Source organism: Athene cunicularia (assembly GCF_003259725.1).
Source record: "Athene cunicularia isolate RWA chromosome 7 unlocalized genomic scaffold, athCun1 chr7_part1, whole genome shotgun sequence".
NCBI classification, from domain to species: Eukaryota; Metazoa; Chordata; class Aves; order Strigiformes; family Strigidae; genus Athene; species Athene cunicularia.
This window is the reverse complement of record NW_020799107.1, coordinates 8,769,258-8,788,122: the sequence shown is the minus strand read 5'-3', so window position 1 is coordinate 8,788,122 and position 18,865 is coordinate 8,769,258. Positions and strand designations below refer to the sequence as shown.

The following is an 18,865-nucleotide window of genomic DNA, read 5'->3' as shown; positions in this document are numbered from 1 at the left end:
CACAGGCTCCTCAATATTGATGTTCTTGTGCTGAGAGGAGAAATTTTTCCTCCAGCTGGGAGACTGGCAGAGAGTTGATCTGTTGGTTGATGATTTCTGTTATTATATGTTATGTTATTTGAGCACTCTAGGTTTCTTCATACAAGTTAAACAGCCTGCACTGGTGAGAAGGTTAATGCCTTGCTATGTCATCTGATGGACACTGGATATTATCTCTGCATTTATCCTCTGGTTTAACTTCCAGGAAGAAGTTACATCCTAGAAAAACACCACAATCCCATTTGCCCTCAGAAGTCCTTACTGCTGTCTTTGAACTATCAGAATGGTACAAACTGAGACTTGTTCACTCTTTTCTAGTGAGATACATGTGTATATATGTATATTATAGCCTGTCTTGAAACTAGTATTGGAAAGCAAGTCATTGGCTATCTCCTTTCCATCTGATAGTACTTCCAAATCCTTCTCCTCAGGACTGCTCTCAATCCACTTATCCCTCAGCCTGTATTTGTGCTTGGGATTGCCCTGACCCATGTGCAGGACCTTGCACTTGGCCTTGTTAAACTCCATGAGGTTCACATGGTCCCACCTCTCCAGCCTGTCCAGGTCCCTCTGGATGGTACATCCCTTCCCTCCAGTGTGTTGGCCACACCACACAGCTCAGTGTCATTGGAGAACTCTCTGAGGGTGCCTCGATCCCACTGTCCATGTCACCAACAAAGATGTTAAACAGCTCCGGTCCCAGCACCCACCCCTGAGGACACCACTCAACACTGGTCTCCAATTGGACATTGAGCTGTTAACCACAGTTCTTTTGAGTGCAACCATCCAGCCAATTTCTTATCCACCAAGTGGTCCATCCATCAAATCCATGTCTCTGCAATGTAGAGACAAGGATATCATGCAAGACAGTGTCAAAAGCTTTGCACAAGTCCAGGAAGATGACATCTGTTGCTCTTCCCTTATCCAGCAGTGCTGTAACCTTGTTGTAGAAGGCCACCAAATTTGTCAGGCACAATTTGCCCTTAGTGAAGCGATGTTGGCTGTCACCAATCACCTCCTTATTTTCTATCTGATGCTACTTCTGTTTGCTTGGAGGCCATGAGCGTTGCTTCCAGTGCATCATCAAATGTCTCATTATTAAGTAATTAGAGAATGGTTTTTATAAGCATTTTGACTGTGAAGAACCCCAATTACTATTATTATTACTACCTTCTGGCAATGAAGAGGAAGGCACTGATGAATCCTCCTTTGATGTCTGTTGGAACAAGCTGAAGAAAAAGGGCAGACCTTTGGACTCTAAATAATGGTACTATCCATAAATAATAAAGGTCTTCAGGGCCCTTTGTAGACAAACTGTAACTTCGTACCAAAAGGTATTCAACTTCATGCACAGGCACAGTGTCTCTGCTGTGCTCCTCTCTCACCAGTGGTCCAGCTGCATTTCATGGCTATAAATTTCTTACAGAACATACTTTTTTTTTGGTAGTCATTGTAATGGCATCCAAAAGGACACACATCTAGGGGCTGTTGTGGGGGGTTTCTTAAATAATTTAAAATTTTTTCCACAAAGACATTTGGTTTGGGCAAGGAAAAAAACAAGAAGCAACAAACCAGATCATTTGTTTGAAATTTCCAGACATCCAGACTGGAGGTGACTAGAATTCTAGCCAGTTCTGCAACTTGGTAGCTGCAAAACTCAGCAAGTCATTTGGGATGTCTTGGACCTTGGACCAAGGAACCCAGAATATAGTCACCAAACAATCTTGCTAACAGTCAGGGAGATCTGCCAGACCTGCCAGACATCTAGAGGTCCTAGACTGATGGCCCTAGACAACTTTGCTTTCAGCTTTGCAGTGCAGATATGGTAGGACCAGTACAACCAGGACCTGTCTGACTTGCTGAGGAGGTCCTGCATAGTGGATCGCTATATGCCCACCAAGCATGGCTTGTTTTGGGTGTGACTGACTATCTGTGGCTATCCAGAAGGTGCTGGACTTGCTGTGCCCTTAGTACTTGAATTTAACTTCTTCCATACCCAAGAAAGCTTCCATGTGATGGCAGAGTTACAATACCAACCCGAGACTTTGTCTTGCTGTTATTTCTGTTTGAAAAATAAAACTGTAGCATGCTGTTAAGTAAGTCCAGCAGTGACAGTTCTCTGAGGTATAAACCTAGAGTGGGGTCTTGCCCATTTGGTCATCCAGGGATGGGCATATCATAGCTAAAGAACTCTGTGTGTATCAAGGGCAACTCCCAAGATAAGGGCACATCATGCAACCACTAGTGAGGGTGTACTGGTGGCAGGCAGCTGGATAATTGCAAACTCTCGATCCGCAGCTGAGGCCCAGATACATGGCAGCACATCTTACAGCAACTTCTGGGCAGCCGCTGTCTTCCCCAGCACGTGTACCATGCCTGCTCCCCAGGTCTCCAAGGTACATGTTGTGTGCCTTGTGCTCAGGCACATACAGATTTTGAAATAGGAGCCATAAACTCACAGCATGCCTTATAATAAGACCTTCTCATGTGCACTGTGCTGCCTTTAGCTCAGTGAATCAGATCAGAAGCCTTCATGAAGGACCAGACTGTTTTCTCTGAGGAAGGGTGATGGGGTACTAGTCATTAGGGAAAGGAGGGGCGAGCACTCTCTCCCAGGCTGATTAATGAGCCTCAGGTTGAACCACCCTCCCTCGCCCATTCAGTGATGATTGCCCATCTCCATTGTACGAGCCAGAGAATCAAGCCCTCTTTTGGGACATCTTTTTTTTATCAATGACCTGAAGAAGGAAAAGGGTGCTTTATCTTTCCTTTGCTATATTTTAAGGAGCTGTCAAAAGCAGTCTGTAGGTGAGCAAGCCCTTCTCTGCTTCTATCTGTGCTCCTCCATCACTGTAGTCCTTGTGTGAGATTATTACAACACATATTTTTCTTCTACAGCAAGCAAATTCCCAGCTATAGGAGGCTGACAGGCCTTGTGTAACTTGTCATTACTCATCAGCACTCCCTATACTCATTTAGATCTCAGGGTGTGGTTTTAATTAGCTGATTTTGTAATAACACCCAGGTGACTTGATGATGGATAGACACCCTAGAAACCTATTAAATAGGAGTATACTGACTCCATGTCCTTAGAGTACTCTTTTGGATTGTCATTTGCTTCTAGAAATTCAGTCTGTGGTTTTGTTTGTGTGTCCTTCCCCTTAGATTCTAAACCTGGTGGTTGAATTCAAACAGGTTATGCTGGTGGATAAACTCCACAGAAATGATCAGACTGTAGATATTTCATAGAAGTGTGCAACCAGGTATATGTTAAGTGCCTGGATTGAGAATACTGTGCTTGTTCAGGTAACAGAAAATCTATGTGGGAAGGAGTGTATTCTAGTTAATGGGGAAAACAAATTGCTTCCAACTCAGTTACTAAATCTGAACAAGCTGGACTGTAAGTGGGTTTTTTATTATCCTGTAATAATCTTAGTTTATGTTTTTTCCTGTTGCTGCTTTTAAGTTCTCTTACCTCAGCAGCTTAGTGATGTCTTCCATTTTGCTATGCTTCTGTGGTCTTCAACATGTGTCAAACAAGTCTCATGAGCTTTAGCTGAAGCTGCCTGGGGCTCTGAAATGATGTGTCAGCAAGGTATGCACTTGGCCAAGGACTTTTTAGTATCTGATATCAGATAGTCAGCCTTGTATATCCAGACGCTATATTGTTTGGAGCTAAACAAAGCTTTGCTTTGATAGTCTTTATATCACCGCAGGTTTTTAGTCTAATTGATTGCCCTTTGAATACCTCAATAAAATCAAGTGGCACCCTCTGTACAAGTTGAACTTTAGCTTTATCTCTGTTTTGGTGGGATTTCATTTAACATTTTTCAGTGGTGTCCTTAGATTTGAAATATGTTCTTTTTTTTAATCTGATGCAGTCAAGACCATTAAATACCTTCATAAGAATGTCTTGCTCTTTGTTTTGCAAGTTGGACAGTTGTTTGGTCATCTGCACTCATCTGTACTTGACCCAGACATGGATTTGGGCCTTTCAGCCTACTATTTCAGGTTCAGTGGAAGGGTGTCTGTCCCTACATAAGTGTACTTGGTTAGCTGGTCCCGTTTTTATATTGAAGAAGCAAGATGAGCATTTTTTTTTTTTTTTTTTCAGTACAGGTGATCACTGCTCTGTGGATACTGGCTTCATGTTCTGTCTTGCAGTATCTATCAGGATATAGCTCTTGGTGTTACTTCTTTCTACTTTTTCAAGTTGACCATCTGTGAAGCTGATCTTGCTTTTATTATAGAACAAAGGAAACTCCCTTCTTTTCTAAATCCACAACCGAGGATTTATCTTCCTGTTGTGTGCAGATGACTATAGTTAATTTTTAACTTAATACAATTTTAATCTTTCAGGAAATGTATGTTTCCATTGCATACAGAACATCACACTCATGATACAGCTGTTGTCACAAGTGCATCTTGCATCTGCTGTTTCCTTATTCTTGCAGTCTGTCTTTAGGCCTTTTGATCTGGAAGCTGGATTGTTGGAGTTTTTTGGCAGCTTTGCTGACACTTTCATTTGGAAAGCATGGTTTTCCCCAGCCCTGTAAATACCCATTGTTCTTGCAAAGTCAAAGCCATATTTCACAGTGACCTTGCTGTGACCTTGTTATCAGTCTAACCGTAAATATAGTATGATCTCTAATTAGTCCATCTGTTAGCTGTCCAGGTTCACAGGACAAGGCATAAATGTTGCCATGCAGATTGGAAACTAGATGAATGCACAAAGAACAATAAATGAGAAATGTCAAAGGAGTTGGATGCTGGTAGCTGTCTAATATCTTGTTGTAAGTCTTAGCATTAGATCTGGTCATAACATTGCTGATAATCCGGAGGAAGGGTTAAAGGACATACTAACAAAGCTTGCAGTGATATCGTCTGTTTGCTCTTCTGAAGCAAGGCTCTTGAGCAAAGTTTTCACTGAAACAGGTATGCCAGTTGTTGTGTCAGATAATGCTCACTTAGAAGCCTTGGGATTCAGTGGGTTTCTGTAGATTGAAAGTTAGACCCTGGCCCCAAGACTAAGAAAGGAGAGAAGGGGATTTAATTAAGGAGGCACCACGTACAACAGCACAGTAGACCCCAAGTTAGTGAGCGTGAATACATACTCTGAAGAGCTATCCATTGCTGAACTTATTTGATGAACAAGAGGGTGGAATAGAAGGGCTGCATGACTCTACGGGTGAACTTTTACTGTACCAGGGAGAGACTAAACTGGGGTTATTGGTAACTGCTGGGATCTATCAGGATTAGCTGCCTTTCACTGTCCATTACTTGTGCCCACAACTTTTTTCTGATGAATTTTTAATCCTGATTCATCGTTGTGTGTGAATGGTATCACCGAAGTTTGTTAACTGATGGAAAAGGGGCGTCATGAAGCCTGAGAGCAGCCTGTAGCAAGGTAGGTATGTGTGTAGGAGCCCCACAAATAAAGCCCTCAGCAGCTGGGTGTGGTGGGAAATGATTCATGGACCTGTAGGTTTGTTAGGACCAGATGTAGATGAAGGTGACCTTAGGAGCAAATGAGTAAGGTAAAGGGTTGGCTGGTAACACTGCACTTCTGAACAGGGACACCGTGACTTTAAAGCCAAAATCTGTGTTTCCCTACTAAATCTGCTCTTGCAGAATGTTGTTGACATAAGAGGGGAAAAAAACCCCCGCGATTATGAGTTCTCCTGAAAATCCAGTCCCAAAGGTTTTCAGCCTGTGGTACCCCTAATTCACCTGCAGGAGGCTCAGGCATTTTGATTCTGATGCTTAACTGCTCTAGTATCAGAGTATCCCAAAACTCATACTTCATTTTGGGGCTTGTTCCTGGAAACAAGGCTTTTCTGTAGAAATAAGCAGTTAGTATCCAAGGGCTCTGAGCCAAAAATTAGCAACACAGTTCTCCTTGAACTCTATGGAGTGGGTCCTGTGTGGCAACAGCCTTATGTTTCCAATGAAACTTATGACTGTGGACCACTGGATGGAAAACTGCTTCCAGGAGGGGCTGTTTTGCAAATGCATTTTATTGGGGGGAAGCAAAATCACCAATAAATTGTGGAAATGTCCTTGCTGGTGGCAGAGTGGTGCTGTGATGATGCTACATCATCTGCAGTTTCCATAGTGGCTAAAGATATTGCTGCCTATTTTAGTTTTTCTGAGGGTTCTGATTTTTTCAAAAATGCTGAGTGACCATCTCTCTAAAAACAGTGCCTTGTTCAGGTGTCTGAAATTAGGCACCCAGGAAATGTGGAGGAATCTACATTTCTAGGCTCCTGCCATGCCTTTGGAAGGAATTTGGAGCAACCCAGAGAGTATGTGCAGTCTTTCATTGGGGTATACTTTGAGCTGCTCAACAAAAGCCTTTTTTTATTATTTAGCAAGTGGTGTTCCAGTTAGCTCAAGTCTTATGCCATTTCTGCATCATCCAGCACTGCGAACTGGGTGCCCTAATGCTGTCAAGTCCTCAGGCAACTGCTTCTCTAGCTGTGTAGAAGGCAGTGTTTTAAGATGGCCATAGACTTTTAAGTTTTACTTTCATCGGTGCTGCAAGGGCATGTGATGTTCTTTGATTCTTACTCATTCTGGTTTCAGAATTTGGTCTTGGTTTGAAGGCCCGCCCTTTGATAGAGGGCTGCTCCATGGAAATGAGCAACCAAGGGCTTTGGATCTGAAAATTAATTGTACCTGTTACATGAAGGCTTTTCTTGCTCTGTTCTTCACCTGTCTCTCTTCTGGTAGAAATGGCAACACTTGTATTTTAGCACCCTGCTAGTGCCTGAACCATAGCAAAGTGCCATCTAACAGGAGATGTAAGCATGCGCTCTACAGCTTGCAGACAGGAGAGTGGGGCTGAAGGCTGCTCACTCAGCAGTCCTTGGCCTGGCTGGGTTTGTGGATAAGAGATCACAGCTAAAGCCTATGCGTGGCATTTCTGAGATCTTTATGGAGAGAGTGTCAAACATTTAGTCAATCTTATCTTACACAAGCCATGAGGAAAGCCTTTTGTTGCACAGTCTGGACTTGCTCCTGAGCTAAATTCAGTAACTAGACACTGCAAACTGTAAGAGGAAAGTACCAAATTCAGAGCTCTGCCTCTTGATGAGTCATGGCATTATCCCATTGCTCCCCTTGCATATCTCCTTCGGTTCTTTCCACTTTTTATGTATTTCTCTGGCATGGTAGTTAATCCGGTTATGCTGCTTCACTCACTGACTCCAGACCCCTGAGGGCACCTAACCACGGTGTGCCTCTGGAAGTCTCTGCTGCCTGTTAGTGGTAGCATGTGCAGTCACTGCAAGATTAGTATTTTGGTTTGGCTTTTTTCCTGGTAGCCAACAGAATAGGTTTTTTCTTTCTTGTTTGACACTGACTTCAAGGGGATAAATATTCTGCCCTGTCAGATTTGCCCCAGTTACCTCTGTGTTTAAAAACCAAGCCAAGAGCGTTAATGAGCAGGCGGCTGCTGGCATTTTATGGTGCTGTTAGCTTTCTGGTGTGTGGACCTGTTGTTTTGACCAAGCAACTAGTGAAACATTAACTATATGGCCAGCCATTTCTTCTCATCCTCCCAAAGCTTTCGATTTGGAGAGAGCCCCCTGCAGCCCCGGCATGGCCCTGTGTAGCAGTTGTTCCACAGGGCAGTTTTCTCTATTCATGGATCCACCCGTTGCATTGCACAGTGCTGTTGCCTGTGGCACACACAGCTCCTGGCCCTGATACAGCAGGACCCATAAGGACATGTCCTCCTGGAAGAACATGTCCAGCACTCTTGCAGATCCTTCACTCATGGACTTTATCCTCTTCTCTTGCCAATTCTGTCTTGCATCACATCTCTAAGCTTTCATTTCTCATAGAGGTAACTCAGCACATCTGAAAAACATGAGTGCAGTCTTTTTTACTGAAGTAAAAATTCCTCTACTTGAAAGAAGGTCCCAGGGAAAGGTCTCAGTTTGTGAGTTCTTGGTACATAGGGAGAGTTTATTGCCCTGGAGGCTACAGCCCCTGCTTGGCATTTCCGTGATCTTCAACCACCACTTACAGTACTTGGGATGAGTCATGTCTCTGAAGACCTGCATTGAGTGAAATCACTGTTCAGAGCTCCCAGAGGGTTTCCTGAGCTTCACAGTCACAGAAGCAGATTCTGCTTTTCTTTCCTGTGATCTGAACCAACAATTTGCCCTTCAGCCCATAAGAGCCCTAGTTCTTCAACCACAGGAATAAACCAACTGAGGATTCAATGGGATAAGGAAGAACTTGGCCTTTCTGTCCTCTCCCCCTCTGCCTATATGCACATTTACATTGTCAATGGGACATCTGTCAGCTCTGGTCACTTTGTCCAGAAGTGGCCATGTAGTTGCACAGCCTCCTGTGCCATCTGCAGGAATTGTTAAGTAAAGGAATTAAAAAAGCAAAAAGGTATAATGGCTTAATAAAGTTCTCATCTTGTGTTCTCGAACTGGAACAGTATGGTGTGTGGGGAGTTGAGTGCAGGTGCTCTGGGAGCTAACTGACATTGAGTTATTCTGGTTTTACAGTGGTGAACTTGAACAAATTATCCTTTGGGTACTTCCCAAGGGGAATGTTTGTTGACTCAGTTCATAAAGGAAGTAAGGATGTGCATTTGCTTGGGAAAATTATGATCCAAATCACAGTGTTCTTTTGAAACAGTTGTTTGACTGAATACCAAAAAGAAGCAATCAGACGCTTGCCTTAAAAGACCTTGGCAAAGCAGTGAATGGTGAAATTATAAATTTCTTCTCTCTTACCCCCTCAGAGCAGAATTCTCTATATTTGGATTTCTTTTTACAGCCCCAGAGAGGAAGTGAAGCAAGTTTGTAAATGGTTTGTGGACCAAATGCAGTGAATCTGGCTGTGCCTCTTACATGTAGCTGAATAGAACAGTGTCCTGAGGAGCAGTGCTTGTTCTCAACTCACAGACCCAAACAAGATCCCTTACTCTCCTGTAGGCATTTGGTAGGAAAAAATGTGAATGTAGAGCTGAGATGTTAGATGATTGGGTTTCTTCCCATCACTATCAAAACTATACCAGGGAAGCCTTTTAGGCTCATCTTAGCTCCAGCTCCACTCCCACCATTGGAATGTCCAATCTATTTAGACTGAAGGTATGTGGAGCTGGGACTGCTCCATCTCTGTTGCTGTTCCCACCTTTGAAGTATTTCCTAACCAATCCAGTGAAGCTGCTTCTCTTCACTAAGTACCACATCTCTGTCTCCCCCTCTCTCTTATTCTCACTCAGTGCTTTTTACAGACCTTAGATCAAAGCTCCTCTGCTCCAAGATCATTGTGGATGTCACGGCTGCCGCCTCCACTTTTGTCCCTGGGTGAGGTTTGGCAAGGATGCATTCAAGATGTTTTTCATTTTTTGAGGCACAAAGTTTGTGGCTGGAAGAAATGCTGTGTAGGAGAATCTTTTTTGATCTCTTTTATGAAATATGCTGAGACCAGTGAAGTCTTCCGTGGCTTGCCTTGGTACTTTGAGAATGATCTCAGTGTTAGCAGATGGAGTACTTGAGTGTTGTGCTCCTCTCCCGAGGGGGACCAGAGCTCTGCTGGATGACCAGAACTCATTAAACAAATTCGTATCAGGTTTCAAAACTCAGATTTGTTATAGTCCTTGATGTCATGAGCAGTCCCCTCTGCTGTCATTGCTTCCCTCTGTACCTGCAGTTTACTCTTTCCTTTCATCTCTAGCTGTTTTTTTTTAGATATCTTACCACTAGCTTGAAGAATTCAGTGGTCATTTGAATAATAGCAGTGCTCAAGCTATATTAGTGCTCTGAAAACTTTGTGGGGTCTGATTCTGCAATCCTATTCCCAGTGGACTTGATGTGTTATATTGAATTCAATCAGTGAGAACCCCAGGACTGACCTCCTGGAGGAAAGGGAAGATGCAGGAAACTGAGCAAATAGATCTATCCCTGAGATTTTAATTTATATATATTTTTAACTCTTTCATTTAATTTCCCTGGATGGGTAGATTTAATCCAGACAGTCAAAAGTGTTAAAAAACCTAATTCCAAATCAGCAATGCCAGGAAGACACATGCTGTGGATGCTTTCTTCTTCCCAGCTATTCCCTGCAAATTCGGGGAAGTCAGACTGGCCTGGCAAGCAGCCTAACTGCTGTTGATGACACCTCTCCAGCAGAAGCAGTGTGTGGGCAGGCAGGCAGTTTCATCATGGGGAGGAGAAGGAGGCATGCATCACCTTTTGTTTAAGCAGAAGCATCTTTTTGGAATGCTATCCATTTTATCGGTTAGGGCTTGAATAACGAGCAGCCAGGAGAGGCTGGATATTGTAATTAACACAAGTGGAGGCAGGCTGCTGCGTCTGCCTGCCTGCCTGGAGAAGAATAACCTGTTGAATTGCTGTGAGGACAAGAGCTACGGTTATTGGGAGTGCAGCAGCCACAAGTAGATGAAGTAGCTGCTACAGAGCTATGCTGTGGGGATGAGGCAGAGGCTTGGATATTGGACACTGGATGCCCCTTTGGGATAGAGCCTCCACTTTTGCCTCCTAAGCCGGGGGAGGAAGAATACGCAGCCCATTTGCTTTCAGTTGGGTCAGCCAAGGATGGCTGCGCTCTCTCAGCACTTGAGGATCCTGCTGTGGAAGAACTGGCTGAGTGTCAAGAGGCAGCCGGTGAGTGTAAAAACAAAGTAGTAGAGGAGGGGCAACCTGGAAATCACAGGAACTGAGGAGCAAACGGGGCACTACAGAAGAGGAAGGTCACAGCTCTAAAATAGAAATATTTTGAAGGCTGGTGATAGAGGCAGAGGGAAGTAAGGGAATGGCATGGAAGTGAAGGTGGGTCTTTACAAGCCAAAGTAATTGGGTCTTGCCTTAGAGCTCATGAATTGAGGGCTCAGAAGTCCAGACTGAGTACCACGGATGCCACTGTTGTTCCCTCAGGGGAGTGGTCCATGCAAACAAAACCATGTGCAAACTAAACTCATGGGCAGATTTGAATTAAAGCTGCAGTTTTGTATCTGATCCCATGTGAACCCCATGGTTGGCATACAGCCAACAGGAGTCTCTGGGATTTAGGGGTGATGGGCAGTGCCCATATATAGACCCATTTGGAAAGGGTGGACAAAAAAAATAGTAACTCTGAGAGATGCAGGTAGGACAGATTTCCAGTGCAGTTCAGTGTGTTGCAAATCAAACACCTCAAATGGTCTTTCTTCCCAAAAGATAAACCATTGCCAACAATGTCCAGAGAACAATCTGTACAGCAGCAGGGAGGCAAATACTCCTTTGGGTGGCATTGCATGTCCAGGCCAAGTCTGCCCAGTATTTTCGTCCCAGTCTGGTTTCATTACAGCTACACTGTAATTTCATCAGGAGCATGCTGCAGTTCATGGACTTGTATTGCAACCTGTCCTTTTCCTAGTAACCCAGATGTGGTGGTTTTTAAACTTGCTTTGGTTGAGTGGAAGCCTTGACAGGTGCAGAAAATGCTGACAGAAGAGAAATGGCCATGGAGGGTGTGATATGAGGATGGAGTGAAAGGCCTTATGCTTCTGCAAGGTCTGTTCGTGCCTGCCCTGTCCTGCCTCTCAGTTTTGGAGCCTGATTCAGAGAGGTGCTAAGTTTATCTGGCTCCTTGCGATCCTCTGTGGGAGCTGTGGACATGTTGTGCACTTTAAGGGTATCCTTCACTGCTGCAAAGGATACAGGAGACTTTCTCTGAGATTCAGAGAAATAAATTACCTCTAATTTCTCAAGAGAAATTGTAACAGTCTTGTTAAAAGCAGAAGGTTTGGGTTACTTTCAGCTCTTGTGTATCCAGCGTAAATGCTAACCTAGGCTCTGCCTGTACTTCTGACCGTACAGTCTCACTTGCTTTAATTCTGGTTTCCTTTGGAGTTGAAATGTCAATTCCATAGGATTGAAATATCAATTAAAATAAAAATTTGTCCACTGCTGATTATTTTATGTCAGGCATTCCCTGAAACCCTTTGTCATTTCCCTTTCTTGCTCCAAATTGGGGAGCTTGCTCAGACTGGAGGGGTGTGAGGAGGTAAACCCAGATCTCTGCTCCCAAATACATCCTGATTTTTCTGTCCATCTGCTTTGTGTTTTTTTTACCTGTGTAATCTGACTTCACTTACAGACCAGGCTTTTAGATAGCTTTGTGTGTGTGTGTGTTTGCTTGTGTGAGGGAAGCATTTTGTTGTGTTTCTCAGTTTCTGATAATGAGTGAAGGTGGTTCCTGCCTTTGCAGGGGTGTTGTCTGTCCTCGCCAGGGCTGACTGGTATGTCACGAAGGGTCTGACCCCAGGCACGCTGTCTTGCCCCCTGCAGACTCGAGTGGTTTCCTGCCCTGTTTATCAGCCTCTCCAAGGCTGGCAAGCACATTTGGTTTTGCCTTTTGCTTCAGACTTTATTTCCTCTGAGAGCTCTCAGCAGAGCCCCTGAAGGGACTGCCTCTGCCTGTGCAGCATGGGGAGACCTACAGCTTGACTCTGCTGAAATTAGCTGAAGCTCTGCATCCATGGCCAGGGAGTGCCTCAGTACAGGTTACTCCTGCTGAGGAAGGAATCCTCATGAGTTTAGGTGGCAGCCTTCTCAGGAGCAAGGTTTTGCGTGTGTACCAAGGGGAATTGAAGAAATTGGTGCCTCTAACACTTCTGTTGCTTTCCATCTGTCACTTTCAGGCAACTTGGGTTATTTAAACAGAGGCAGGAGGGAGAGAAAATGTGCCTGCATACAGTGATACTAAAGTCTGAGCAGTTAAATCTACTTTTAGCAGTGAAGTAATCCAGCAACCAAAGGATTATGCAACCTACATCCCAGTGCTTAATGTCCCAAGAGCCAAATTGAGGTTGCTTATGGCTCCATTCAAGTCAATGTGTTCCACTTGCAAGCAGTTTGGCCAGGGTGGTTGTCTTGTCTTGTTTTTGTTAACTAGAAATGCCTGGAACAGTGGGAATGCTGCTATGTTGCAACTGATGTGCACAGCTAACATTAAATCCAATTAAGTCAAAGGACAGAGATACTAAGGGAAGAGCTGTCTGGGAAGTGGGGAGTATAAGCACCATTTTAGCTCAAAATGGGGAGCTACAAAGATTTCACTGAGTAGAAACAATCAGTATTTGTTTCTTGCCCCAAGAATATGACAGATCTCTTGCCCTTCCTTTAGGCAGCTTCTGACTAATATCAGTTTCTGTGCTGTTACCCCATAATTTTACTTTAGCCTACGCGGTACTAAACAAGGAGGGTACATTAATAATACGATTTGCATGTGGATTAATCAGAGTTAAACAGCGTGTTTGGGGACTGATTATAGGGAAAGTATGTGATACAAAAAAAAATAGAAAACTATGTTCATTTCAGTGATGAATCTCGTTATAAGTTGGCAGTGTATATATAAAAGGCAGGAAGTGTATTGTCTGTAAAAACTAAAATGTTGCTGAATGCTGAAATTATAGGAGTATGGTCTCTGAGGGATGTGTGGGGAGGTGCCTTGTGCTTTGATGTCTATCAGTTGCCTATTTTGGGGCATGAATTTTGCTCCTACTTTCATGGCTGTGTCATCTCATCAGGGATGATAGGGATGGAGTTGCTGTAAAATAACCATCTTTAAGCTGAATTGCTCTCCAGGATTTGTTGGTCTGTCTGTTGGTTTGTTTTTATGTTTCAGTAAGTGTTACAGGAAATGAAAACACTGTTATGGGCTTGGAATTACTCTGGAAAAACAATTTGGGGTAATATGTGCTGATCTGAAAAAAATAGCAACGCAACGATGAAGTATGGGATGATTTTGAAGAAAGACATCTTTGCAGTTTCAAAAATTGGCATGAAGATAACACAAGCAATTTTGCAGCACGAAGTAGTTTGAGCTTAACTACTGATGGATGGAAAACTCTAATCTAGTAAGCACAGTAGCAAGCTAGCCAGGTAGTGCAAAAGCAGTTGATCATTTGAATAATTGCATTTTCCTAGTTTACAAAACTCCAAGGCTTGTAGTTTTAAGACTGACTTCAGGCCTCCTGCCTGGATGGGTTTACTATAGTAGATGATTAGCAGACTGTATTTTCTTCATTCTTGTCCATTGAAACGGTCAACCCTCATGTCAGAGACAAGAGCTGTACAAATTTCATGATTTTTCCAAGGTAGTAGGCCAATTTTACATCAACTCTCTTGCATCTCAGCTCACCTATATGGACTGCTACAGTCTGGAAATGGATAAGTATCAGGAAGGTAGATTGCTGGGGTCAGAAGCTCATATGAGGGATCCTTGTGATTGGTGTTCAAATGTGACTTATCCAGTTGACTGTTTACACAGCTTCATAAACCCCTCCCTTCACCATGCTTGAGCTCCATGTCTTGTAAATGACTGCTATAAAAATTCTTTCTTTCAGCTCTACTGTGAGGCTGAACTACTATTTGTGAAGAACAGTGAAACTTTGGGTTAAAAAAAAAAAAAGCTGTACACTTGACAATTCCCTTGTCAAACACTTTAATTCTGAGGTATAATCAAATCAAAGTAATCTTAACCCATCATCTGAGCAGTGTCATTCACTGAAAGTGAAACCAACCTTTCTCACTTTAGCTCTTTTATCTTGTGATCAGTGTATCCAGAAGTCTTGTACTTCTCAGTGTGCCTTTACTGTTACATAGCCGTGTCTCAAAGCTGCCTAAACACTGTCCCACGTAATTATCAGCCAAACCAAAACAGAGGAAGGCTCGTGTTATTTTCAGACTTGTTATTTGCTTTTGAAATCTTACATAGTTTTTTCCTTCTGCATAGATAATACTTGGCTTTTAATAGTATGCATACCAAGACAGGCATGATTTACAGTGCATCCTATAACTCATTTAGGGTAGTACTTGTACATTCCAGACAAGCGCTGAGACACATCAATACGACAAACGTAACCGATATATTTTCATTGCTGTTTTATAGGTATGGTCGTTCATTTTAATCTCCTGGCCTGTGGTTGTTTTCATAATCTTGGCCATTATCCGTCTCAAATTCCCTCCAGAACCACAGCCAAACTGTAAGTAACTGGTTTGTTTTTATGTCTTTGGGATTTAGTTCTCATTTCAGTGACTGATGTGTTAATTTGATGTGTTTTGTTGCTTTTACAAATTTGATTCTTTGTAGCTTCCAGTGAAGATTTCCTGGGATGCAGCATGCTGTAAATAAAATGTCTGTGTTCCTCTGAGGTTGTTTCTGTTTATGTTTTTTTTCAAATTAGTTGTATAGTTGTATAATTAGAAAACAGCTTTAAAGAACTGTCTTATCAAGATGCACTCAGATACTGCTATTGTAGACAGCAGTATAAATTTACATGATAAACTGAGGGATAAGAGGGCAGCTGGGGGAGATCTTACTCAGTAAAATGAGTAACGGCATAGGCTTCGAGTGGGATTATGAAGGTGAGGTAACAGATGTGAGGTTGGGCAACATGTAAGATTTTACCCTTGTGTGTGCTACAAGCAAAAAGCACCTATTTAGGCAGCTTGCTACTAAGGCTCAGCTGAAGAGTGGCAACTTGTTGGGCTTCTGTGACCTGATGGTGTATGTGAGCCCTTTCTAGCAAGTCAAAGAGCAGCAGTTTGGGTGGGTGAAGAGTTGTTGTTGGTGGAGTGGGTGAAGAGTTTACAGAAGGTTGTTTTTGCTTGCAAGCTTTGCTTCCTGGGTCAGGAGAGTATGTCTACATCTCTGAGCATGAGCGTGCTTTAATCTGCTCTAGAAAACACTGATTTAGTGAGTCCTTATCACCATCAGAAGAAGCATACCCCCAACACTGGCCACATTTGTTCATGAAGTTATATGGTAAAACAGAGCAAGGAGTTGGAAGTTGGAAGCCCTTTTCCTTTTCAAAGTGTTAATTTTGAGTTGGATCAAATCCCTGATTCTGCTCTCTATGGTCTTACAAGTACAGTCCCAAGGGAGTTGAGAAGAGTGAGTGAATGGGCTAAGCCTCTCTCTTCAGTGATGGAGCTGCAATGTTGGATTTTTATATTTGGGGTGAGGAGACTGATGCAGGGGAAGAGGAGAAAGAGTTTGGCAGCACTGAGGACAAGCAATTGACTTCCAGAGTTTGTAGCTATCAGATGTGTAAAATGTGGCTGTGAGAGATGAATATTGGATGATGTGTGTGCATTGGAAAGGTTCAACCCAGCGAGATGTGTGATTGATTAAAATGTCTTTGTTTCTGTATGATGTGTGAGAAAGGGCCACATCGTGACAAATGCTGGATATACCATTACGATAGCCCTTGTCTTAGAGAGCTTGCAGCCTAATCTATCTAAAGGTTTGTATAGCTCATTTTGTAGACAGAGATGGGAAGCCAGAGTAAGTAAATTTCTGAAAGTATCACAAGAAGTCTTTAATGGAGAAAGACATTCTTCATTTGTTAGGGTGATCTTTTAACCCCAAGCCCATCTGCCCCAGCAAAAAGCCTCTTTAGGCATGTTACGTACTTTAAAATCTCTCAAGTTCCCTTGAACCAGTTGGAGCAGGCAAGACAGGACATGTATTTTGTGAAAACCCCAGATGTTGCCAAGTGTAGAAATGGCAGTCCTCCCACACTGCTCCATCGGTTGTACTTCCTGTTGCTGATAAATCGGGTGAGTGTCAACAGAGCCAGATGGATGGTAAAACATTTATTCTTTTACTCTACATGACTATTAGCTTGCAGGTGTATTTATTTGGAGCACTGTTTGCTCTGGATGGTTGCATCTCTGAATTAATGTATTGGAAGGCATTTTCTTAGGAACAGCAAGTAGCTCCATCAGTTGTGCTTTGCAGGAAAAGGAAGATTGGGCAGTATCTTTGCCTAGTTTGCTTTTATTCCATAGATGAATTCTATTCTGGGATAAGTCTCCGTAGGTATGCGAATAGGTGTCTGTCTCTCTTAGAAGTGGATGATAGGAGATCTCTAATGCAAGGGAGATTTTATGGTGGAAAATTATGGTTGTGGTGTATTCTTGTTTGTGTAAATTTTTGTATATTCTTGTGTTGTATATCTGAACGTCCAGATGTTCAGAGACAATCTAAGAATCCCAAGGGGATAGAGAAAAATATTGACCAGAGCATCCAACAACCAGTTTCTGCTGCTTTTCTAGCTAAATAAGAATAGCCATTAGACAGTTACCCTATTTTTTTGACAACTGGAAAAATGTATCAACATTTTGCTTGGAAAGAAAAAGAGAAATAATTTGGGAACTTTCTTTTCTGATAGAAGAAAAATAAAAAGTCAGGGGTGGACAAATCTAGGAAAACCATTACAGGAGGGGTTTACTGGTTCTTTTTGAACAGGAATAAAATCCACTTAATGCTGAGTTCCAGTGCCTGCCTTAAAAGACACAATCATTAAGTCGTGACAAGAAGCTGTTTCCAGTTCTGCTGTCAAGAGATTATTGCAGGTAGACAAAAGTCAGGAAGCACTGGATAAATGACAGAGATAGAATAACCTACTCAGATGCTGAATTTTGAAGCCTTAGAGATAACCCCAGAGAAAATCTCAGTCTGTAAGCTTATCTCATGTATTCAGGGCCACAGAAATATCATGAAATCTATTATTTGCTCAATTAAATCAGCTCAAATTCGAGACAGTAAGTTCTTCTGAATGACGTCTAATACACATTGAATAGATTGAGGATTATGTAGAGAAATTACTTAGGAAATATCAGTCAAGAATGAACAAGTGACAAGAGCTTCCTGCAAGAGCAAGTTGCTTGCTTTGAATTATGTAATGTAGAACCTAATGTAATGGGAGCTTGTGCCAGACCGAACTCTGAGGGGAAATGACATGTCAAATAAATGTAACCAGTCAAGAGACTGATCATACGAGAACTAAGAACTGAGGAAAACAAGGAGCTGAAATCCATCTGATATATAATTTCATTCACAACTAAAGCATCTAGTATCTCAGAGGAAAAAACCCACCTCCCTCCTTTCTCCCAGGCATCCGTTTGATGATGTATTTCCAGGTCAGCAAAGATTATTGTCAGGACAAATGAAAATGGGGTTTCTCTCTCCCTGCATGTCCAGTTCCTGTGATGATCTGAGACTAACCACACAAAATCCCCATCCAATTTACTATGCGCATTGCAGTTGTAGCTTTTGATTTTTTTTATTACAGCTTTTGTATTTTCTGGGAGGTATTGGGATGTGTTCTGTGGCATAGATGTGGATTGGAAGCCTACAGTGTGAAAGCCAGTGAACTGGGTTTGATGATATCTTCCAGTCTTTTGCACCTGTATCACCTGTTTTCTAGAGTGAGTAGGGACAAAAGTCCTTTTCTATCACTGCGGGATTTTGCAAGGTATGGGAATTGTGCATGAGATACAATCTGCCCCTCAGGGCTCAACCCACTCAGACTACAGAGAAGCCTGATTATGCTCCTTGCTTTAACTAGCACTGTTACACCCTGTCACGCCCTCCCCACCCGCTTTCTTCCTTTTCTGTTCTCCTTCTTTCCCCTCCTGTCAGTTTGACCTCATCCTTATTCTCAGTAGAAGTTCTCTTGGGTGTGTCCACTCATTCAGAAACCCTGCTCTTCAGCACTACAGAGAAGATGCTGTAGAAACCTTGCCCTCCTGTTAGACCCAGGGCTCTGCCACCTGCCACAGCTTTCCAAGGGGCTGGCAGTGCTCTGTGAAAGCCATGCCTTATTCACAGATATTTTTCCTTCTTCATGGAAAGAAGCTATGCTCTTGGGTCTGGTCTTAAATCCATCACATTCTGCCAAAGAATTCGTTGCCTGAACTCTTCTCACTGGAACACATCTTACCCTTCACCTCTGCCCAGAATTTCCACCCAGATTTCATGACCATTGTGGAGATGCCTGCAG

At 42.8% G+C, this 18,865-nt stretch overlaps 1 protein-coding gene across 1 annotated transcript in view; it reads left to right on the top strand.

The window, feature by feature from the left end:
- Positions 1–18,865, top strand: part of ABCA12 (ATP binding cassette subfamily A member 12) — a 113,019-nt gene that overhangs the window by 16,922 nt on the left and 77,232 nt on the right. The window contains exon 3 of the mRNA XM_026852412.1: positions 14,965–15,058. Within this exon, the coding sequence (XP_026708213.1) occupies positions 14,965–15,058 (94 nt within the window). The remainder of the gene's footprint in view (positions 1–14,964; positions 15,059–18,865) is intronic.